The sequence below is a fragment of the Halictus rubicundus genome, chromosome 1 (genome assembly GCF_050948215.1).
Source record: "Halictus rubicundus isolate RS-2024b chromosome 1, iyHalRubi1_principal, whole genome shotgun sequence".
Lineage (NCBI taxonomy): Eukaryota > Metazoa > Arthropoda > Insecta > Hymenoptera > Halictidae > Halictus > Halictus rubicundus.
Genome location: NC_135149.1, coordinates 21,232,484 through 21,253,902, shown reverse-complemented (window position 1 = coordinate 21,253,902; position 21,419 = coordinate 21,232,484). Strand labels below are relative to the sequence as shown.

At 45.3% G+C, this 21,419-nt stretch overlaps 4 protein-coding genes across 4 annotated transcripts; all 4 read left to right on the top strand.

Moving 5' to 3' along the window:
- Positions 1-3,061: 3,061 nt before the first annotated feature.
- Positions 3,062-5,537, top strand: LOC143359100 (uncharacterized). Its single transcript, XM_076796823.1, has 3 exons — positions 3,062-3,450; positions 4,152-4,286; positions 4,796-5,537. Exons 1-3 carry the CDS (start codon positions 3,237-3,239, stop codon positions 4,987-4,989), a joined length of 543 nt encoding a protein of 180 aa, XP_076652938.1. The 5' UTR covers positions 3,062-3,236; the 3' UTR covers positions 4,990-5,537.
- Positions 5,538-6,251: 714 nt separating this feature from the next.
- On the top strand, positions 6,252-9,043 carry LOC143359029 (uncharacterized). The gene is made up of 3 exons (XM_076796695.1): positions 6,252-6,909; positions 7,419-7,516; positions 8,519-9,043. The coding sequence occupies exons 1-3, from the start codon at positions 6,714-6,716 to the stop codon at positions 8,732-8,734; spliced, it is 510 nt and encodes a 169-aa protein (XP_076652810.1). The 5' UTR covers positions 6,252-6,713; the 3' UTR covers positions 8,735-9,043.
- Positions 9,044-10,989: 1,946 nt separating this feature from the next.
- LOC143358965 (uncharacterized) lies at positions 10,990-12,630 on the top strand. The gene is made up of 4 exons (XM_076796563.1): positions 10,990-11,266; positions 11,489-11,620; positions 11,694-11,849; positions 12,242-12,630. The coding sequence occupies exons 1-4, from the start codon at positions 11,134-11,136 to the stop codon at positions 12,628-12,630; spliced, it is 810 nt and encodes a 269-aa protein (XP_076652678.1). The 5' UTR covers positions 10,990-11,133.
- A 2,534-nt stretch (positions 12,631-15,164) lies between these two features.
- LOC143355083 (uncharacterized) lies at positions 15,165-18,247 on the top strand. The gene is made up of 2 exons (XM_076789621.1): positions 15,165-15,471; positions 17,883-18,247. The coding sequence occupies exons 1-2, from the start codon at positions 15,165-15,167 to the stop codon at positions 18,245-18,247; spliced, it is 672 nt and encodes a 223-aa protein (XP_076645736.1).
- The last annotated feature ends 3,172 nt before the right edge of the window (positions 18,248-21,419 follow it).

Here is a 21,419-nt window from a genome sequence, read left to right as displayed (position 1 = left end):
TCTTCAGGATTTCGATGCGATAGGAAACCTGGGCGACGATCTGCTCCAGCGATCGTTGCAGAAGCTGTGGAGATCTTGGAGAACGGGCAGTTCGAGCTGGAGAACCGGAGAACGGATGCTGGGTCAATTTAATCGATGCAGCGGTATGCAGTGATATGGAGTATCGTTGAGAGTGCAATTTTAAAAATTTTTCACTTTATGGCCTGGGTTCGCTGTTCTTCCAGTTTCGAATACAGCAGCGTGCATATTTGCAAGATTACTCCGTAACAACGTGTTGTTACCGATCGTTTTGTAGCGAGCACCGAACGTAACTGGGTCAAGCGTGACCCTGCATTTGTCGGACAGGGGTTAGCAGCTGTTGGAATCTCAGCTAAGAATTCGTTTCGCCTCTGAAGCCTCAAGTCTGATACAAAACACAGTAGCATTTCCGTAATTCCTCTGTAATCGTGTGTTCTTGCCGAGCATTTAAAGGAAGAAGCAAGAAGCGAACTGGGTCACAGACAATCCTGGTACCATCGGAAAAGGGATAGAGAGACTGTTCGAACCTCCCCTAAAAATCCAGTTCATGCTTGAAGCGTTAACTCTATTGTAAATGCAATTACATAGATATTTTTGTAATTTCTCTAAAACGATGCGATCCTGATCCCACCAGACGAGGGTTAGAAACTGTTCGACCAAAAATTCTTTTCAACCCCGAAGCGACGACGCCTTTCGCGATCGTGGTTTTCTTATGTTACGTTACGACGTTTCCTTCGCGATTCCTCGGACGAGCCATTAAATCGTTCGCCGCGTTTTGTACTCTCGTTGCATCGAAAAGCGAGCAAGAAGACAGAGTCTCCGGGGCGGAAGGGGCAGGAGAAGAAGAAGCAGTCGGCGCAGAATCGAAGCTGCACGAACAAAGTGCAGGAGGCCGGGTTTCAGGTTCGTCTTCGATACTGCTTGTGCTGGGCGCAAAGGGATGTATTTTTAGTCCTTGAGGGAATCGAGACTAGAGGGACGGCCAGAGAGAGAGGAGCACACACTGACGCGGCTCGGCGGCCGGGGTAAAGAATTTTTACGACGCGCATTATTTTCCAAGATGGCCACGGATGTTCGTTCTTCGTTTCCTTCCCTCGCATTCCCTCTTCGTTCACTGAGCAAAGCCGACGCAGTAAACCTGTACAGCGTTTCTTCCTTTTATCCGGTATGCGGTAGGCTTGTCCCTTTAAGCCGCGTTCACAACGGCTCGGCAATGAATCCTAGCCGTAACTACCATCGAAAGTGCGACTGGTTCGCGCGTTCAACCGAGACTTTACGACACTCTCGGTTTCGATGGGAAATTTTGTGCGGTCGAGACCTCGGACAATCGCCTCTTTATTTCTTCATTCGTTGCTGGTCGGCGAAATCGTAACATCGTCGCAGATAACTGTCACGTTACGCGTGGCCGTTGAAATTTTTCATTCATTTTTAACCCTTCACAAGGGTTTTACACACCATTCTTATACACCATCGTAGAAAAGTTTCAAATAACGTCGTCACGGTAGAGCACACATGGCTTTCAATACGAAAACAATTGATCTAGAAGCCAAAACATTAAATTTTCATTCTTCTAGTGCCACATTTGAGCGGACTGCGGATCTCTATACAAAATAAAAATTGCTTCACACAATTGCAAAAAAAGAACAGAAAACAGATTTTTTCTTTAATCACCGGAACGAATTGATATATCGACGACCTTGGACCGTTTTAAATCGCATCAACTCGTTTCGAGGATCTGAAAGGGTGTACAATTTAAAGAAAAAATGTGTAACAACCAGTAACATTTCCGCTTCTCATTTTGACTTTGTTAATTAAATTGCCATGGCTTCGCGGGAGTTTGGTGGGCGCAAGTTCGCCGGTCGCCGTGTTAATGATCTCTAGAACGGCGCGTTAAGAGGTCAGTTGGCGGTTGACTTGCTGGGAAAGTCATTAGTCGGCGCAATTACGTCGAGATTACGAACCAGTCGTGTTAGCCCCGTCGAGGAAGCGGATCGCTTTTAATTAACAGGTCGCGGGCCGATTAAAAACGCATTTACCCGAAGGAGCACAGGATAGTCTGGCTATTATTCCAGGCTTTTTCATCTCTCGCTCGCGTTGCGATATAGCATTCGCCGAGAAGATCTTAGAGCAATGTGTTACCGCGCCGCCAGGTAATTCCGATGATTGCGGGACAGTGACCGTGACAGTGATACCAAAAGTGGGACGCCGTGCAATCGTCCGATACACACGAAACGACGGCGGAGAACGGAACAATCCTTTCGAACCATTTTCTGGGCCTCCATGTTCTGCATTAGTGGAACCCTTTGTGGTTCATGTTTTTTAGTCTGTGCTGTATTTCGTTCTACTCGGTCTGGCATCCGTTGGTCCGGATTAGGTTAATTTATTAGGTTGTCTCGAAAAAGTTTTTCTGGATGCTCTTCACGGAACTATAACCCTTTGCACTCGAATGGCGACTCTGAGGCGGCAATAGAAATTATTCAAAACATTTTTAACGTTACCTCATATACACAAAACGAAGAAAATTATGTAGAATGGAAATATTCTAAATCGGAAGAAAAATCTTTGGAAAAATTGGTTGCTGGATCTTCAGTCCTGATTGAAAGAAAGAGTGGTAATGTTACAAAGTGTGGTGGTTGAAATCCGCGCCGCGCAGCGTGCGTTCTATCAAACGCGGCGCAGCAATTCCTCGAAAGACAAACGTTGCCAGAGAAGAAATACATTTCGCATGACGGTGTATTTTTTCATGGCATCACGTGCGGAAGTTCCACGCAGGAAACAGAGTGGATTGGTGGGCGATCGCGTGAAAAAGGCACGCGTGCCTCGAAAGCCAGCGAGACGGTTATCGGGCTCTAGCGCCGCTCCATGGGCCGGTGCTCGAAAAGTGTTTCAAGCGTTGTTCCCGTCACGCCGACGAAATTGCCGGGCAGGAGTGAATTCGAGGCGGCGCGCAGATCTACCGCGCACACGTCTCTCGATCCTCTTTTGAGTCGGAACGGCGCCGTGGCCGCTCGTCCGAATCATACGGCGACTCGTGCGGCCCCGATTAACACGTCCCGCGAATTCCGTGGTTCCACCGCCGAAATTCAAGAGTGAACGAAACCCAGTGTGAAACCCGTCGCTGTTGCACCCGTTGCATTCAGTTGCATCCTCGCCGAGTGCACCGGTGCCCGCTCCGTCGATGAGCACGGTCACGTGATCGCGAAGCAACCGGTTCGATAATGCGGCCGATTGGTTGCACGCTCGCGTGCCTGCTGCTCGCGGTCACTTTTTCGAAATGCATCGAGACCGTTCGAGCCGACGAGCTGGACCACGGCCAACATCTACAAGACAAAGTCTCCAAGATTTTGCCCATTTCCAAGGACGGCGTCGACCCTGATGTGCTAGTGGTCACGGAGTTCTTGGATGGACTGATCGATGGGGGTGAAGGTCAAGGTGAGTACGATGCATTATCATGCTCGTTTTTTGGCACTGGGTTCGTGGAACTTGTTGATTTTATCCTGCTGATTCCCAGATCATTTTACACCCTAGACAAACGGAGATTATTATTTGAATCTTGTGAAGTTTGATTATTACAACGTGGATTGCATTTGGTCCAATTATATCAAGGAATACATAGAAAACTAAATGTAACGTTTCCAATTGCATTGTTTCTTTACAAATATCTTTATCGTTCAATAAAGCAAATTCGGTTACATTCGTGTTTCTAGTTAGCATTGTCATCTTCAGAAGTATTTCCCAATGAGTTTGACTCGATTTGAATTTAACCAAGCTTTGAAAAAAATACTTTAGGGTCCAGTTTGACATTTAAGAGTTCGGACGGGAGAAATTGGGGGGCGCAATGAAAATTGCTGTAGTCGTTTTTATTGCGAGCTACAATGGCTCAATTGGTACAGAAATAAAAAAGGGGCGTAGCGTTAAATTGTTGAATGAAGATTTTACTGTAGCAGTTCTGGAGAGATCAGCAGGGTTAAAATTACTGGATAAATTAGAGACAGAAATTTTTAGTTACTCGTTACTACCTTCTACTTTTGGCTAATCGAACACACGATTGATAAGCGTGCGTATCGATGAACGTGTGTGAATCTATCGTTAATTGTAAGGAGGGGATGTTAATGAATTTTGTGATTATTCAGAGTCGACCAGACAAGCGAGAACGTTCGGAGTGAAGCGCATACAATTCATGCTGATGCCGATGGTGTACAAAATGGGAGTGATGATGACGATGCTCACAGTATTGACGGTGATCTCGCTGAAAGGACTGCTCATCGGTAAGCACGAATTATGGAGCATTGTTCCCTCGTACGGAGAGATAACGGTGCGAGTTTGGTATGTACACTAGGTGCATACACAATCAGGAGACATCGTCCCCGTTTATCGATAATGTCTGTCCATGGTTCACCGGTTCGCTGAGTTTGAAAACGTACCACCGAATTTTACCGGTGGACCCACTTTCTTTTTTATTTGATTAGTATTGTCATCGTGTGCCCACTCGGCCGGAAACCTCTCCGTACACGGTGAAACTGCACTGTATTAAACGAGCCGCCCATTTGGCACGTCGATTAACTCCATAAACTAAACAGCAGAGAAAGTGTACGAGACAGTGTACATTATTCAGAAAAATTATCAAGGAAATTTAGTTCGAACCTGAGAAGTTAAGGTAACGAGATCTGATTTTGTACGACACGAAAAGGATTGGCAATTGTCGCTCGATATTCAGCAGAATACATGGGTTTAAGGTCGCAGTTGTTAAATGTAATTAACATGAATTTTATTGCAGGTGTGGCCCTGCTGGTGCTGAAGCTGAGCACCATAATAGCAAAGTTCACATCCGGCTGGCAGCAGAACACATCATCACAGCCGATCCACGTGCACGTGCATAACGTTCCTCCATTCGGTCAGAATCACGCGTACAGCGGCTGGATGCCGCACAGCGGTCCAGAAAACGACGATCATTATTATTACAGAGGATAATAATAAGGCTGCTCGCCCTACTGCAAATGAGAAACTGTTCCATCGACGACGACCACAAACGGAACCAGGCTATCGTATATCCTGGTAGTTCCTTTTCTTTATCGTCCGTTTTTTCCATCGAGTATGGACAGCGGATGGGCTGGCCGCTGCGGTTTTCTTTCCGTGTACACCGATCGTCCAGAGAATCGGAGACACGAGGACTTTCTCGGCCTCGGATGGCATTTATCGCGAACCAAAGGAACTGTAGAAACTCTAGCGACGATTTTAGACCAATTTTACTTAAACTAACACCGGCCCCATGTCCGGGGGACTTGACCCTTCGCGCTGGGAACTGTTCTAAGTTCAGAATCCAAAAATGCGAGTGGAATTGCCCGCATTTTCTCGGACCACGCTTAACCCCTTCGCGTCCACTGTAAACTTTTAATTGCCGACCCTAAGTAGCCAATTTGGCACAATTTTCAAAAAGAGAGGAGCGCAAATTATTTCTCTTCTGGACCAATACATCTGCCTTCTTTACTTGGACACAGTGAGACATAAAGCAGAATATAATTTCATAAAAGATTTATGTCAAGATTAACGTTGTAAATAGTTTCATGAACGTGATGTTGTGTGGGACCTATCATATGACGCGAAGGGGTTGAGACAAATGTAGCAAAGTTATGGCAATTTTCGGTGACTCCCCACAGTCTCCCATTCGAGCTCGTAGGATTAACATAATTCCTGGACCGCTAGGTCGAAGCGTAGAACCAAATTCGTAGATTAAGTCGACTCCGATCCTTTCGCTCCCACCTTAGACACGCGGCAACGTATCTTGAATAATAGTATTATTTTTATATGTGCGAGTACTTTAAGTGTCTCGGGAACGAAAGGGTCCAACCGTAACCGTATACCTCAGTTTACCTGTAGCTTGTAAGAATCGACGCCGAATTATTTATGGATCGATGTACACCGTTCGAAGTTATTTATTAAAATGATAAATCGCCAATCTCTGTTGTCCTGTCAGCGTGGTCCCAGACTTTCAGGCTGTTCGAGATCTTCCAAAATGGAGAAGAGCTCGGGGATAATTCCGAGATCGAAAGCTGCGGATCCTCGATCTCTCTCAGGGTTTCCATACGTGCTCGCAGGAGCTCGCAGGAGTTGACGTTGAATTTTCCGCGTGTCAAGGTCCGCTGATCGTGCGGGGGCACGCAGCCAACCGCGTGCGCGCATTCTACGGCATGAATTGAATCGACAGACTGCACAGACCCAGTTTCCCGGCTTAGTGGGGTACGCTTAGGAGCAAAAAAAGGAAAAATGTCTTCTCTCCGCTCGGCAGATCGGTCAGTAGTCTGAAGCGCGGCAGCCGACGAGCTTCCTGTTCCCCGTTTATCTAATATACACCTAATCCCGCGAGCGCATACCAACGTTAACCGACGCGTTGACACCGGGACAAACAAAATCCCTCCGATCGTCGCGGATCGACATTGTCGCCGGAAGTGAGGGAGAAAAGCGATAAGTACATGGAAAAACGCGGCACGCGTGATCCTGTCGGTAACGGTTCTTAATATTTAGATTAGGCGCCCGATAGGCGAGGGAAATTGATTTAAGTGCGATGGGAAAACCGGCGAGCGGTCCAGAAGCTGCTCGGCTTTGATCGATTTAGATCAATCGTTTGGATCAATCGAGCATCGAAGAGCGTGTGCACCGACTCGACCTCAGTTTGTAGATTTTTCAAACTCGGAGCTATGAACGGACCGGAAACGCTGGTCTGGTGGCTCTGTTTCGCAATCGCGGCCAACAAATTTGTTGCGGCCGATCAGGATCGAAAGGATTTCGCGAAGTCGAACGGGACCCTGCAGTTCGATATATCTCGAGGGATCAGGTTCCGCCTCGCGGACAACGAGACCACTATCGTCGTGCGAATGTCGTCTCTGTTGACAGGTGAGACACGTTTTGAGCATCACAATTTTATTCGGCCGGTGCGAAAGCTCGTGCTCGATTCTTTGTACCACTTTAACATTTTACGACACACCTCCACCAAATATTAAAATAAATAATATTAAAACAATTTAGGCAGGAGAATGTCATGGATTCTCTGAATATTATTCCGTATAGTATCACTTTGAAAGTGTACGAAAGATTATACATTATTATATTACATAGGATTGCGTATTATGTTATGCTGTATTGCGTTACATAAAATCGTGTGAGAGCGAAGAGGGCAGTCCTCGTCAAAGCCGAGGGGCAAGGCGATAATAAATAATAATAATAAAAATATTTTGTGACTTGTTGGTTCACAATTGAAACTGTTGATGTTATTGAAGGATTCACGAAAAAGTCTTTAGCCACGGCCCATAGACTTTGAAAAATTATGGAATAATGTTCGGGCACGAATTTTTGCACTAATACAATTGAGACGATGCTGTTACGATCTAGAGCCTTTTTTTCAGAGAGCGAGATGGAGCAGAGGGGCGAGGGAAGATTGAAGTTCAAAGGTATTTTGAGCAGGATCGGATCTGCGATGATGATGGCCCCCTTGCTCATGCAGGTGCGATGCCACTCTCAATTTAGTACCGGACGCATTCAGCAGTCTGAATGGCCCTAATTCATTAGAAAAACAATTCTCGAGATATTCTCCCAAGGAGGATCTTTATAGTTTCATTATTTGTGAAGTAGGAAATATAAAGTCGGTCAATTTAATTGGTCTGGTAGATCTAGTGTTAACGCAGTCGTTGCGTTAACATCGAACTCTATACGGTGTGACGATCACGATATCGTAAAAAGAAAGTCAATTCCAGTAATTTCCATTAAGTTCCCGTGCGATTCACAAGAGAAGTATTTGTGGAACGGATTAATTATTAGAAACTGGAATATGGGAGTAATTGATTTCGCTGGCCGGAAGCTGCTCCGCTGTAAAATTAAAATAGAAATGTCATTAGTAGATCGGAATTTACTGAATTTCGAGTAGTTCAAATTTGAGACAGCAGGAGGATTAAATTAATTTAAAGATCTGGAAGAAAGAAACTTTCTATTTGATTCCTGCAGTCTGCTCGTTAATTTACTTTTTAATTTGTTTTGTCACAAAGATGCTAATTACTAGACGGCGGATTTTTATGTTGCATAAAAATCGTCAAACTGCGAGAGACAAGGCTCTACTTTAATCATTTTATCAAGTTGAAAATAATGGTGTTATCAAATCTTTTTAAAATTAATTTTAAAATGCACCTACTCATTTTTGTCACAAAAGCATAAAATCCGGAGTCTATTAATTACAAAGCTTGTTAGCGAAAAATATGATGTCAGCGAGTGCGTTGACACACTCGCTACCACCGTCGATTAATTTATGGCGTAGTTTCAATAAAACTAGACAAATTCGTTTTATCAATTTAAAATAAAAATGCTAAATGCTCAGCTGAATTGATTTAATGTTTCGTCAACAGCACAAACATTTGAACAATGCAGATAAGCACTGGAACAGATGCTGGTAGCGAACGCGTTAACGAGCAGCAGAGTTCCTCGACCACGAATTAACTAATTCGTCGACTTCCAGATACTGATGCTGCCAGCCACTCTCGCCTCGATAAAGTTCAGCCTGCTGCGTAGCATCATCGTGGGAAAACTGGCGTTGCTGATGATCCTCTACAACATGTTGAAGAACTCGCAAACCTCGGAGGTGGTCGTGGTCCATAAACCTGAATACCACGAGCACTATTATCACAGTTATCATCAACCGGAAGACGACGACGAGGGTCTGCTGGGAAGATGAACAGCGTCGATCGCGGAAACAGCCGTTTAACGAACTGATCGTGTACCTTGTTTGCTTAGATTACTCGCGAGCCGGTGTTGTTGCTCGATTCGTCGGGGGAAAAATCAGTGCTTGATCGACGATGACGACGAATTTTTGTACGATTTGTAACTGTGGCACGGAAATATACGGTTGTTTAACAGTGTTACGATGCTCCACGTAATCGTCGACGAAACGATACGGGTTTCCTGGGACGGAACGCGAGACGTGGATATTTAGTGACCCACTTAGGCGCCCGTGTAACGGCATTTTGGTCCAGATTCTGCGGCGATCGGCTCCGCGATCGTGCCGGTTTCCCTTTTCTCGGCCGTTTGATTCAACGTCGAAATCGAAATTTGTACGATCCCGGCGTCGATTTCGTAGGGCTGTCATTCTGTCGCAGAAAAAAGCTGCGCGTCTCGTGGCGAATCGCGCGACCGCGTCGCGGGATGGAAAAATTGGAGCGGTGTTTTTTTCAAGGAAACGACGCAACCGACTGCGCGATCGTTACTGTCGGATTTGGATCGACGTTAGACGCACGTGACGAAACGTCCGCCCACGACGCTTTATCGTCCGGAGGCCTCGATATTCGCGATGCGTATACGTGCCAGAAACCCACCTACCGATTGTACTCACATACATTGTAGATCGAGTTAGTATGCCGACCGCCATCGATCCTGTATCGACAGCTCTCCCCTCGAGACGTCACGCTGTACCGTTTTCTAAACTATAAAATGCACGATGCACGCCGCGTACTTGACGAATCGAGCCTAATCTTTGTATGCCTTAGATCGCAGCCAACGTGCAAGCATTCCGCTTTTACAGAAATCGATTAACCGCCGCGCCGGCTTTCTAATTAAAGTCGTCGCTCGATCGTGCTAACGTTGCTTTATGATCTCTTCTCGATTTTCTAAATACGATTGATTAAATGGAATCTCCGCGAATCGAGTCATGGCAATGCCAGTCGATGTCTCCTCGATCTCTTAAGTGGAATCGATTAAGAATCGTTTCGACTAACGTTATTCGTTTCTTCGCTATGACGAGACGTCATAGCCTTTAACGATATTAATTGGTTGCATTTATTACTTCTGTCCGTTCTATCTCTTGTGCACAGGTACTCAGCCTCCCTTCACCGAGATTCATCTATTCCTTAGAAATAACGCTGACATTACAAACATCGATTCCTGTGTTAGATTACCTCAGACTTAGAGTGACCGTCGATTTATTACGAGCCTCTATCGGCGGAGAAAAATCTCTAGGACACGGTGAATCTAATAACTCAGTGGCTACAATAGACAGATCGGAGGATCGTGGTAATAATGACTCTGCAGATGGTAACACTTTGATACGGGAGGTATCGATCAATACGAAATGCTGCCTATGAGCAATTCGACGCGTATGAATGTTTATAACACGTGGAATCGTAAAAACGATTGTTGCTTTAGATGGAAACAAGAGTCCAGGTGTTTCTGCGCTGTATTCGTGCTCTGATCGCGAGCGTTAGCTTATTAGGGTGCGTGTCCATTTGAGAGTAAAACTGTCGCGAGTTACTCTCGAGAATCAAATTCGTCAGTGTTTTATTTCGCACGAAAGGAATAGCACTCGAGAGTGCTATCGGAGAGTGCTATGCAAAATAAAACACTGACGAATTTGATTCTCGAGAGTAACTCAATTTTACTCTCAAATGGACACGCACCCTTAGAAACAAAAATTCAAGGAGAACGTCCTCTCCTTTTTAATTGAAACTTAACTCAAGAGTACGTGTCCATTCGTCGATGACACGTGCATATAAAAATAGTAAAAAAATGCTACGTCCCTCTCGAAAATCGTCAACAATTGTCCAAATATTTGTAGATGTTAGTCTGCAAAGAAATGCAAAGAAAATAAAAGGCGGAAGATTTTTCTCGTAAGTCCACTCTGGGATTTGAAGATGGCCAAGCTCGACACGATGGCGCATTTATGTTTCGTTGTCGATTATTTACAGCCTGCACGGGGACGCGGAGATCATTTAAAGCGAGCGATACTCGAAGGAGGTTCGAACAAATGACTCGGGCTTTACGACGCGACGCGACGCCGTGAACAAGCCCTCCTCTCAGCTGATCCACCGCGAAGATCCGCGATTTACGACTGTTCCGAGTCTTTGTGCAATTATTCGAAGTCGCGAGACGCGTGAAAGCGAGCGTCTGCAATCCTCTCGTCCGGCTGTGCGGATCTTTTTATTTTTGCGCGATGCAGATTCCACGGTTTTCTCGACATCTCCCTCGCGGCGGGAAAAACACTTTTACGTTGCGTCACCGTTCATCGATCGAGGATCGAATCGTCCTCTTCATTCAGTATCGTGATCCTCTGTTGCGAACATCTACGCTGGCTCGTTCTGCAAAATGATTGGCAAGATTCTGTGTCTTTGTTGTGTTTTTTGGGGGAATTTTGCGATGGGGGATGAGAATGTGGACGATCGGCCTTATCAGTTCTCGTTCAATATCACCGATTTTCAGCACCGGTTTGAGAAGAAAGGTGAGAGACTGCAGATATTATTCGAGGGGACGCTGTTGCTTTCACTTTGATAAGGGGAGAATGAAATGATTGGAGGGTGCAATGTAAATTTGTAGGATGAAGAATAAATTTATATTTAATCTTTGTACGCCATAGAAAATTTTGTACAGAGATATGTGATCCAAGATTATTAATATACTGAGATAGTTAAGATAAAATACCGATGATTGTTGATTTTATGAGATGCTGAGGGGCTCGTCACAGGGGAATACGGGTTCATAACGGCGGACGGTGTGTACCACGAGACAGCTTATGCTACTGATAAGGACGACAACTTCATTATCACCAGAATGCGAAACAGAAAGATCACCTCCCGTGAGTCTACAAATTATCGATCGCCTACATTCTTTTAACTTTCGCTAATCCGTTGTAATATTGATGTCACAAGTGAAGGATGCGCTGGAGATATTCAAGGACAGACCGGAAGCTGCGAAGAAGCTGGTGGAGGCTGTGTCGAAGGCCTGTGGGGGATGCAAGATTCCTGAAATAGGAAACAATGCAACTGACAGCGTGAAACCTACTTCGACAACTGGTGCATCAACTGGTAGACCAAAATTGGGACCTCTTCTGAAGAAGATTACTGCAAATGCAAAACCTGGTAATCTCGATTTATTATTTATAGATTTCATGCATTTATGACGGAAATGGATAGGTCAAATGTAAAACTGAAAAGACATTAGAAGAATTCAAGAATTTTCTATTGCTTACAATTTGGACAATTTTTATTTCGCATAGAGATCCACAGTCGAATTAGTTGAGTAGCCCTAACGAGAATCCGATGGGTTTCTATATTTGACTAAATTGATAAATGAGGATCCGAAGAAACCTAGACTTATATAAATACTGCTACCGGATTATTAAAAATATCTACAATCAGCAATTCTACCGTCGCAAACCTCTCTCTATTTTACACAATCGTCGATTTTGCAGGCGGAGTACCATCAGAAGAGACACAGCTTCAAGAAAAGAACAAAATCCCAGAAGATCCCAAGGACTCTTCGAACCTGAGAAGAGGAAAAAGCCTCCTGGATGCACCCAGAAGGAACAGCACAAATGCAACGAGCAAATTCCCTCGAAAGGAAGGAGGCGACGTCTTCTACCGCTTCAACTACAGCATCACGTCTCACGAGCATCACGAAGATGGGTTCAGAAGTGGTGCGAAGGACGGCAGCTATCGAGCACAAAGTGAAAATGGTGTCGATACACAGGTGAAGTACCTGTCGAACGAATTCGGTCATCAACCTAACATTTCGTTCGTTCCTCGAGTTAATGGGACAGAGGAGAATCGGTTGAAAGGGTACTCTTTCTTGTGGTACTGGTCTTGAGAGATCTGACCGCCTGTTATACCATTCATGTATCAAAATACGATTATTAAAAGTAAATACTAATTTAATCAGCAACCAATTTTATTATCCCAATGACTGGGCAATTCTCGCCTGCAAGGAATTAATAGGTTATCGACTCAAGAATGAGGACAATAGGACACGCACTGTAATTTCTAAAATTTCAATACTGAACCAAGCATTAAATGTATCTGATAAACGTTGCCTAAAATGAGAACAATACATTTATTGAGATGGTCCGTAACTTTCAATATAATAGAATGTAATAGGAATTTTTATAATTTCAATTATTGTAAAATATAAAACCGCGGCATTTGACCGTGGTACGTTCAGTGCTAGAGAATAGCAGTTCCAATAAAATATCTCAATTTTTCCCCAGGAACATCCACAGGAAATTAATTGCGGCATAGTTCTCTTGTTTTTCGAGCACTGTGCGTTTGATGAAAATGATAAGAACCAAGGAATGCGTGATGGTCCACATGACACGTTTTCGGAGCTCATCACTCTAACGTCGGGCAGCGAGCGAAACTCGTTCTGCAAAAGATCTAGTCGGACCGGTGAAAAGACGTCGCAAATTTTCGAAAACCGCAGACTTAAAAAAGGGAGAGAGAAACTGAGCGAATTCGCGGAATAGCTTGCCGCCAAAATATTAATTAGCCTGATAGAGGAAATCGCTCGTTCCTATTTTTCGTTTCGAAGTACCCGACGTAATTTTCTTCTTTACGCGTGTACAATTTGACGAGCCTGTCTCTCGAAGCTCTTCAACGGTGAAATTTAATGTCGATTATGTCCGTGGACGTCGGCGATTGCTTATGGGACCGTAAACGCCGGATTTGAGAACCGAATAATGGTCACCGGTGACAGGTACCACGGTATCGGTGGAGAATGATTGTCACTAGACTGCGGATCTTAGTGCAAAAATGATATATTGACATTCCTAAATTCTTTTTACCATTTTATTACTTAAAATTACAACACATAGGAGGACATTCTGGCAACGTATCTTTTTCTAACATTTGACAAGAGAGTTCATTGTATCTTTAACTGTAGGGGCTGTTGCTGAAATAAATGCTGGTAGCGAACGTGTTGGTCGCTATCTGAAAGAGTGATCTTATTACGGTAATCGAGTTACGCGAGAAGTTGCCACGGTAAATTTTGTAGGCCCGCGAGTGCAAGCGAAAGTCCTATTAATCAACGATCGGTGACGAATCCGCCGAAAAAAATGCCTGCTATTTTTTATCCGGGCGGCAGTTTCGAAAGTAACGATTTCACTACGATTCCGTGCCTCCTCGTTCCTTAAATAACGATAAAGATGCCCGGAATTAGGTTGTATTAGCATCCCGTGGTAGTTCCAAGCGGAATTTCTGCCGTCGGTCCACGTACGTGACCAACACGCGTGCCAAGTTACACGCGCGCGATCCTAAATCCATTATTTTTTTCCCTCTTTCGGCGTGGAAAAGATGCCTCGAACGCGCCATAAAAAATTCATTTCGAACGGATTCTCGATCGGCGCCTATCGATTCTCACCGCGATTCGTAATTAGCTGAAACTTGGTCAATCCGTCGCAAATTAACGCGCGCTAAATTTTCCGTGGGCTACGCGGCCCGTTAGGTCTAAGAATCGATTATTACCGATCATCATCGGGACCATGACCGATTTTATGGTTTTAGGGACTCTAGGCTATGGGGGAATGATCTACGGAGGGGGATTAACCAGCTACCGAAAAATTTGTTGGGTGATAGATTTTGTTTTGTATTTTTACACGAGGAGACCGGCAGATTTTCAAATTTATCTGTATCGTTGTTACACTAGTTAAACGAGAAATTATTGAAAAATATCTTACGTTTTTAATAGATGTAATCTTACTCTTTACGTTAATATTGTTACTACTGTTTTTTTTTGTGTTTATTTCCATCTTTTTCTTTAAAAAGCCCACTAACAGGCTTCCGGCAGATAAAGTGTTAAAATAACGTAACTTTGTGCGAATCAAGTTACCAACAACAATTGGCGGGTCCAGTTATGTTTCTGACTGGTTCCTCGATGCGTCGGGTTAATCGGGTCAACGGTCAGTGGACTCACCTTGACGTTGAGCCAGGTATTTTTGGAAGGCCGTGGTTCCTCCCCGGTTGCAGAGGTGTCCGCTAGAATAGCTGGGAGTCGTTCGCTGGGCCAACTTGCTGGTCTAGGCCCCGAAGAGGCGTACAGAATTCCTTAAGGAGAGCCGTCAACGGTGTGTGCCCACGAAAAGCATCGGCAGTGGGGGGATGCCGGTCGGTGCTCGCCTGAAACAGGACCAACTTGATTGGCGGAAGTCCAGGAGGAAGGGGTTAGACTCTCATATATGTTCGACCAGGCTGCCTTCCACAACCACTTCGTGCCCGTGACACGCGGTCCAAGGATATAAAAAGCGGAAGGCGGAGAACCCGAGGAAAACCGAGTCAAGGGTGGAGAACAGGAAGCCTAGAGGCCCGTGAACTCGCGTGGTGACAGTGATAGTACCCTCGAAGAGCAGGACCATGAGGATAACCGTTTCCGTTTTACTGGCCCTGGGCCTGGCCCTCTGCGCCCACTGTGAACCGATCCAGAAGAAAGAGGACAAAGACAGTGCCTTCAACTGCGTGTTCGAGGACAATACTCTGGATTGTTTGAAGACCCGATTGGCCAGGGATCTCGATCAAGCCGAACTGCAGATGGCCGGCAAACTGAACGACCCTCCGCTCAGTGCGGTCATCGAGCAGACCGGAAACTACGTCGCGGAGGTCGTCGACACCGTCCAAAACCCCGAGAAAGAGGAGCTAGAAGACCAAGCTGCTGGCGATCAAGGTGAGAAGTTAGACCAGCCATGCTCAACCTCCGACCCGAAACGCTTATTAACACTAGAACTACCGAGTAATGAATACGAGTGATGTATATTGCTTTGTAATAATGACAAGACTACTTCTATTCAAACCTCGTACCATTTTTATTCTAACGTGTGCTCCAATAAAGAAGTTCATTCAAAAATTTCGGATGAAAACATTTTTATAATTTTTGTAATTGTGAAAGAAAAAATTAGGAACCAGTCATCTTGACTGGATCGGTAGTTCTAGTGTTGATTATTAGGTAATTTTTTAAACTCCTGACAAATTTTTAGCCTATGGCCACACGCGCGTCGTATTTATTTGTTTATTCGTATGTATGCGGCCCGAGAAAAAATAAGGTTGAGCATGGCTGATCTAGACCGTACGGCAACGGATGCGCGGTTCCTCGAACCGCGACAGCTGATCGTTCGATTAATCGAGCGAGGCGCGTGGGAGATCGGATTTCTAATACGAGACACGTGGAGCGACCGTCAATCTCTTCCACAGCAGTGACATAAAAATCCTCGACTTTTACCGGCCTTGAACCTGTTCGGGCCTTATCGGAACCGGCCCCCAATTGGGTTACGGGAGTCTATGAAAACCGTTCGAGCACTTCGGTTCCTTTGTTTGATAAATCTTGAATATGATTCGGGTAGTACGAGGACTTTTACATTTGGAAAATTAATTAAAGATGTAGGGATGCAGGGACAATAACTTCGAGGAGCATCGAGAAATGGTCGGAGAAGATGTAGATTTTTGGAATCATTTTTGTATCGCTTCTTGAACGGTACAGCAGATGTTGCTCGATAAATTATTGTTCTACAGGAGATCGTTTATTTCGAGGCTTAGTATGTTGAGCACTGAGCGGTGTCTAATCTCAAAAATTTAATTGAAAGAAATCCTAAATAAATGTGCCCCATAGAGATGTAAAAATCGCAGCAGAGCAAGTATCAACGTCTTACAAGGTTATCAACTTTTAAAAACTTTCGAGAAACAATGAAAGGTTGTCAGCTTTCGCAAACTTTTATTGAATGGAAAGTGCATCGAAAAGGGAACCGAATCGAACGAGTCGGCCGATGAATGAACCGGCACCGGCAGCGTACTACTCGGACTCGGAGCGGGACGATTATGCGAGTAACGCAGGGAAAGAGAGACACAGAGACGCGGAGGTTTGTCGGTCGAGAAGTTTCAAAGATTTCTCGGACAAATAGACGAACCGGTACGACGGTGTTTGGACACATTGAGCACGTTTGCTTAGGGAAAGACAATTAACGCGTTAGCGTTAGGAGTGGTTTTTCAACGGGTGAGCAAATGCGTGTCTTTAGGTCACCGGCGATCGCTTGAAATTCAACGTCCGATATGTCACCGACTTCTCCCATTCGTACATATACGCATAGTCGGTGGTTTAATGCCGCGGGTTGGGCAAATCGACGTTAACGGTACCGAGGCTCGTTATGGTCGCTATCTTTCCGAGCAAACCGCCAGAAAATTGAACAATTCCCGAGGGGCCGAGCTCTAGGTGGTTCACCCGATCGTTTATGATGCGTCGCTGAAACCACCGAAACGATCCCCTCCTTCCCTCCCCGTCTCTCTAGATACATCAGGGTCGCGAACGGTTATCGTCGAAACAATCGTGACTCATTTTTAAGAAAGCTACGTACACCGTGCCGAAAGAAATCACACGGCAAGGTTTCTGGGTCACGCGACTGGATCAGCTGAAAACTTGAATTAATTGCCTCGACAAATCGGGCGGTGGTGCCTTCTTCCTCGAAGATCTCCTCAGCACGGTATTCATAGTTCTTCTATCCCGAGGTCAACGGTGTCCTTGACCCATCGAAGGCTTCCTCGTCGTTTCCTTCGGCAATAAAATAAAGTTTGCGCCAGCTCCTTCCAAAGAAGCATTATATCCGCTTAACCTCTCCAATTAACGGACTCTTTTGCGAAAGTGTCGATAAGAATCTGTTAAAGAAAGGTTTTCGTGCTTGCGAAGATCGACAGTCAATAGTCAATGTAGATAAGTGTAGAAATGTAGCTGACACGGTTCTCTTGATAAGCGTCTAAGTGTCCATGTGCAAGATTGCTTGTCTTCTGATTAGCGATTCATTTACCAAGACGGTCAACACACGTGCCCGCGATTGCAAATAAGAGAAATGAATGAAAGTGCACGCGGTTGCACAAATCAGTGCTGTAAACATCCTGGTCACGCGCCGTCATCTATTTGCTGCGATTTGAATGTCGGGCGACGAGAGTGAACCGTTTCCCCAGTTACAGTAGAGACTCTTCAGGTTCAGATGTTTAGAGGATTTAGACCAATTCAGAGCCCGCTATCTAGATTCTGCTTGGCCCGGGTTATGGTTGTGGAAGAAGCTAACGCGATCTTACAATTTGTTGCAGTGGAAGGACGGAGGAAGAAGTTCGGCAAGAAGAAGCAGAAGCAGCTGCAGAAACTGCTCGGCCTGGCGATGCTGCTGAAAGCGAAGTTGGGTCTGCTGCTGCAGTTGCTCGGCGCCCACTTCCAGGTGAAGATAGTCACCCTCTCCTTCATCAGCTTCATCGCCAACATGGTCAGACTGTGGCTGGACCTGAAGAAACAACACCCGCCGAAAGTGGTCTACTACGAGCACGCGCAACACCAGCACCACTACGAGCACGATGATCACGATCACGGTCACGATCATGATCACAGCTACTGGGGACGATCCTCGGCCGGTTCTGCTCAGAATCTCGCTTACTCCGCCCACGTTCCCAAAAGCAAATAGTCAGTAGCTTCGACGTGCACCGACAGCGACGTCGGAAAAAAGAAACGACCGAACGCGTCTTGCTCAGGTTTCTAGTTAATTGTTCTACGCGTTGTTCTATTTATGTTGAATTATTTATTTGTGTTTTGTTTATGTCGCCTTCGTCATTGTTAACGCGTGGACCGCCGGCCAAAAATGATATTCAGCCCATTCAGCTGACGAAATCGAAGCTGCAAAGTTTATTACAGATGCTAAAAATTGCTATTGAGATTTGATTTACGAAACACTGTCAAAGATGGAGGATGAATTGTACCAAGCCTAATCGATTCACGCGGCAGTCGACGCGTTAACAAATCAAAGCGTTCGTCCTCGCGTACCAAAGTCCACTTTGCGCGCCTGTTTTCGCGCATCCCCCCACGCTGCATTCCTGCCAAATTTTGTTAATTTATTCGCCCCTGTATGTTGTAATTTAATCGTTAATTTGTTCACCTGTAAGGAACGTACAAGTAATAAATTGTTTTGATAATAAACCACCCGACTCGATCGAGAAGCGAAGGCGTATTCGGCATTCAGCGCGAGGAGACCGTAGATCGTCGATTTATCGACGGTGAATAAGAAACAGGCGTGATCGCGACGCCACCGCGAAAGTCAGCCGAATCAACCGTCGACCTTCTTTCCCCGTGGATCATGTGGACCAGCCCGAAGCGACCGAGAAACGTTTGTATTCCTCGTGGGCCGGCCGCGCAGGGAAATGCGAATGGAATTTCCAACGAGCGCCGATACTTTCGGGCTGTTCACCTCGTCGCCGCGCCGGGAACGCGATCGAACGATAAACGCGCCAGAGATTTGCTCGTTGATCGCTCTCCCACGTTCCTTCTCGCGCCTCGTTTTCCCCCGATAAGATCGGTGGAAATCCTGGCCGCAGATCCGTGAACTATCATTTTTATTACATCCCTGTTTCTCGGAAATCAACCGCGCCGTTTTCGCCATTGCTCCCGCGCAAATGATGTATCGCATCCGAACGCTCGGCGAGAAGGGTTACATTGATCTAGTGGATCATTGAAAAAATAAGCCGATACTGCGGAATCAAGTTCCATAAGTACATTGTGCAAATGATTTTTAAAGGCATTATTACTCTCAATAAAAAAGCTTTTTCCTTTATTTAGCTCTACACTACACAATTGCAGGATACAATTATTCAGGATATTTTATCTTGGTAACGAAGGGTGACTTCTAATGACCATGCTCGTTACAATCGTCATGAGAAAGGCTGCAATCTCAGGCGTTTAACACCAAACCTACCAAGCAGAAAACATAAAAGGGAGATTGAATGTACTTAAACTTTATACGATTTTCACTATAATATGTGCTTAAATAAAGAAGTCAATTGAGCAATTTCCTATGAAAACGTTTCTATAATTTCAATGATTGTGAAATGGGAAACCGGTCATTTTGACCGTGGTAGGTTTAGTGTTAAAAATCCAAGTTCATTTTAAAAAATTACGAATTATTGAGATAAAGTCCCTTTTCACACATTATCCACCCCATTACATATTCCTTCATATTTTTTTTTAAATCTATGGCCCACGGTCAAGGATCTTTTAATAGACCCATCAATATTAACAGCAATTTTAATGGGGAACCAAAAAGTCAGCCCCAACAACGTGATCTAATAATTTGATTTCCTTTGATTTTCTTTCCATACGGCACAATTACTGAAAACACCTAGTAATAAATTTCTAGTAGATAAAGTACAGTGAATTCTCGAAATATGTCAACAACACGGGTCTTGCCAGCGTCGTGTATCGTCCAGGAGACATACCCGAGTCGTGTTATGTTTACACTCCTCGGCGTCCGAGGCCTCTGGCGCTTCGCGGCCCCTAAAGGGGTATACCGCGCGGTAGTGGGGATAATTCCGCGACGTTTATCATCCAGGCCTTGGCGACATATATAGAGAAATCACCGTATTAAGAATGGACGGATGCCAAGGAGAATGGAGCATTTATTTAAGGGCCCGGGGTAGTCACGTAACTTTTTAACTAACAATTTCCATTCACAGTCTTCAGACACAGATTTAAGATCCGTCTTGGTCTCGATCCGACGGGTCTTAAGTCTGTGACTAAACTTGTCACAGTTTTTGCTCTGTATTATCGATATTATGAATTCTGACGCCAGAAACGTGCTTCAAGTTTTCGGCTTTATTTCGCAACAGAATCAAGACAAAATATAGCTCAACTTGTAGCTGGAGATATTTTCTAGTGAGCGCTGGTCTCGACATCATCCAGAAAACTCATCCAATGGCATAAAAATGCTTGGATTCCACGGCATGCACATCGTCAATTTTTGGCCTACTTCGAACGCTTATATTACCAAATATCTGCATAATCTCGGCAGCTCCTGACCAGCGCGCACTAGATTGAACCTTTCTCTTTCGAACGAGCCCTTTACCAGCGGCAAAATACTCTTATGTAAGGACGAAAACTTGAATCACGTAAAACTATTTTTGACGGTAATGTAGTCGCTCTACCTTATCGTGAATCTACGGAGACCGGCCCCTTAAGGTGTAGAAAAAGGGAAGAAGTATGAATGGTAGCAGCGTAGCTCGATCCAGAAGACCCGAAAAACTGAACATGAATCAATCGGCCGGACAGAAGGAGGCCGCCGGCCAGTGTGTAAGACGATTATTACTCATGCTCGAGGTGACGCGAGCGAGTATATCACGATGGCGATTTTTCGTGAGACCCATGGTCAATGACCAGGAGACGCAGGGAAAGGTTTCGTAACCCCACGGTAGAACTGTTAAGTATTCACCGGCCGAAGAATCGGCGATGACCGCGGCTCGGCCTTAAAACTCGAAGCGGCAGAGAGACGAGAGCTTGCCCTCGGCTTGCCGGGCGAAACCTCTTTTCGTGGCTCGGATTGGACCGGGGCCAACCGGACCACCGTGTCTGGTCGTCAAGATCATCGAAATTCGTGGGAAGAAGCCGTCGAAATATCCTTCCGCCATGCCACGGGTCGTTTATAGAGTTTGATCGCGGTGCGGCTCCCGCGCCTCCAGCTTTTTCTCGATCGGCTAACGAATTTCAATCACTCCGTGCGGTCCGGGGGTTTATTTCGATTCCAGCGCGCGATTTGCATCCGACCTTCGGACAGCCGAGCACGTCCTCGGGTTATTCATAGAGAGGACTCTCCG

Coding starts and splice junctions, on each gene's coding strand:
- LOC143359100 (XM_076796823.1), top strand. CDS start 3,237: ATGCGGCCGATTGGTTGCACGCTCGCGTGCCTGCTGCTCGCGGTCACT. Junction 3,451..4,151: donor CGATGGGGGTGAAGGTCAAG/GTGAGTACGATG, acceptor GTGATTATTCAG/AGTCGACCAGACAAGCGAGA. Junction 4,287..4,795: donor GCTGAAAGGACTGCTCATCG/GTAAGCACGAAT, acceptor ATTTTATTGCAG/GTGTGGCCCTGCTGGTGCTG.
- LOC143359029 (XM_076796695.1), top strand. CDS start 6,714: ATGAACGGACCGGAAACGCTGGTCTGGTGGCTCTGTTTCGCAATCGCG. Junction 6,910..7,418: donor AATGTCGTCTCTGTTGACAG/GTGAGACACGTT, acceptor CCTTTTTTTCAG/AGAGCGAGATGGAGCAGAGG. Junction 7,517..8,518: donor TGGCCCCCTTGCTCATGCAG/GTGCGATGCCAC, acceptor GTCGACTTCCAG/ATACTGATGCTGCCAGCCAC.
- LOC143358965 (XM_076796563.1), top strand. CDS start 11,134: ATGATTGGCAAGATTCTGTGTCTTTGTTGTGTTTTTTGGGGGAATTTT. Junction 11,267..11,488: donor GCACCGGTTTGAGAAGAAAG/GTGAGAGACTGC, acceptor TGATTTTATGAG/ATGCTGAGGGGCTCGTCACA. Junction 11,621..11,693: donor AAACAGAAAGATCACCTCCC/GTGAGTCTACAA, acceptor TGATGTCACAAG/TGAAGGATGCGCTGGAGATA.
- LOC143355083 (XM_076789621.1), top strand. CDS start 15,165: ATGAGGATAACCGTTTCCGTTTTACTGGCCCTGGGCCTGGCCCTCTGC. Junction 15,472..17,882: donor CCAAGCTGCTGGCGATCAAG/GTGAGAAGTTAG, acceptor AATTTGTTGCAG/TGGAAGGACGGAGGAAGAAG.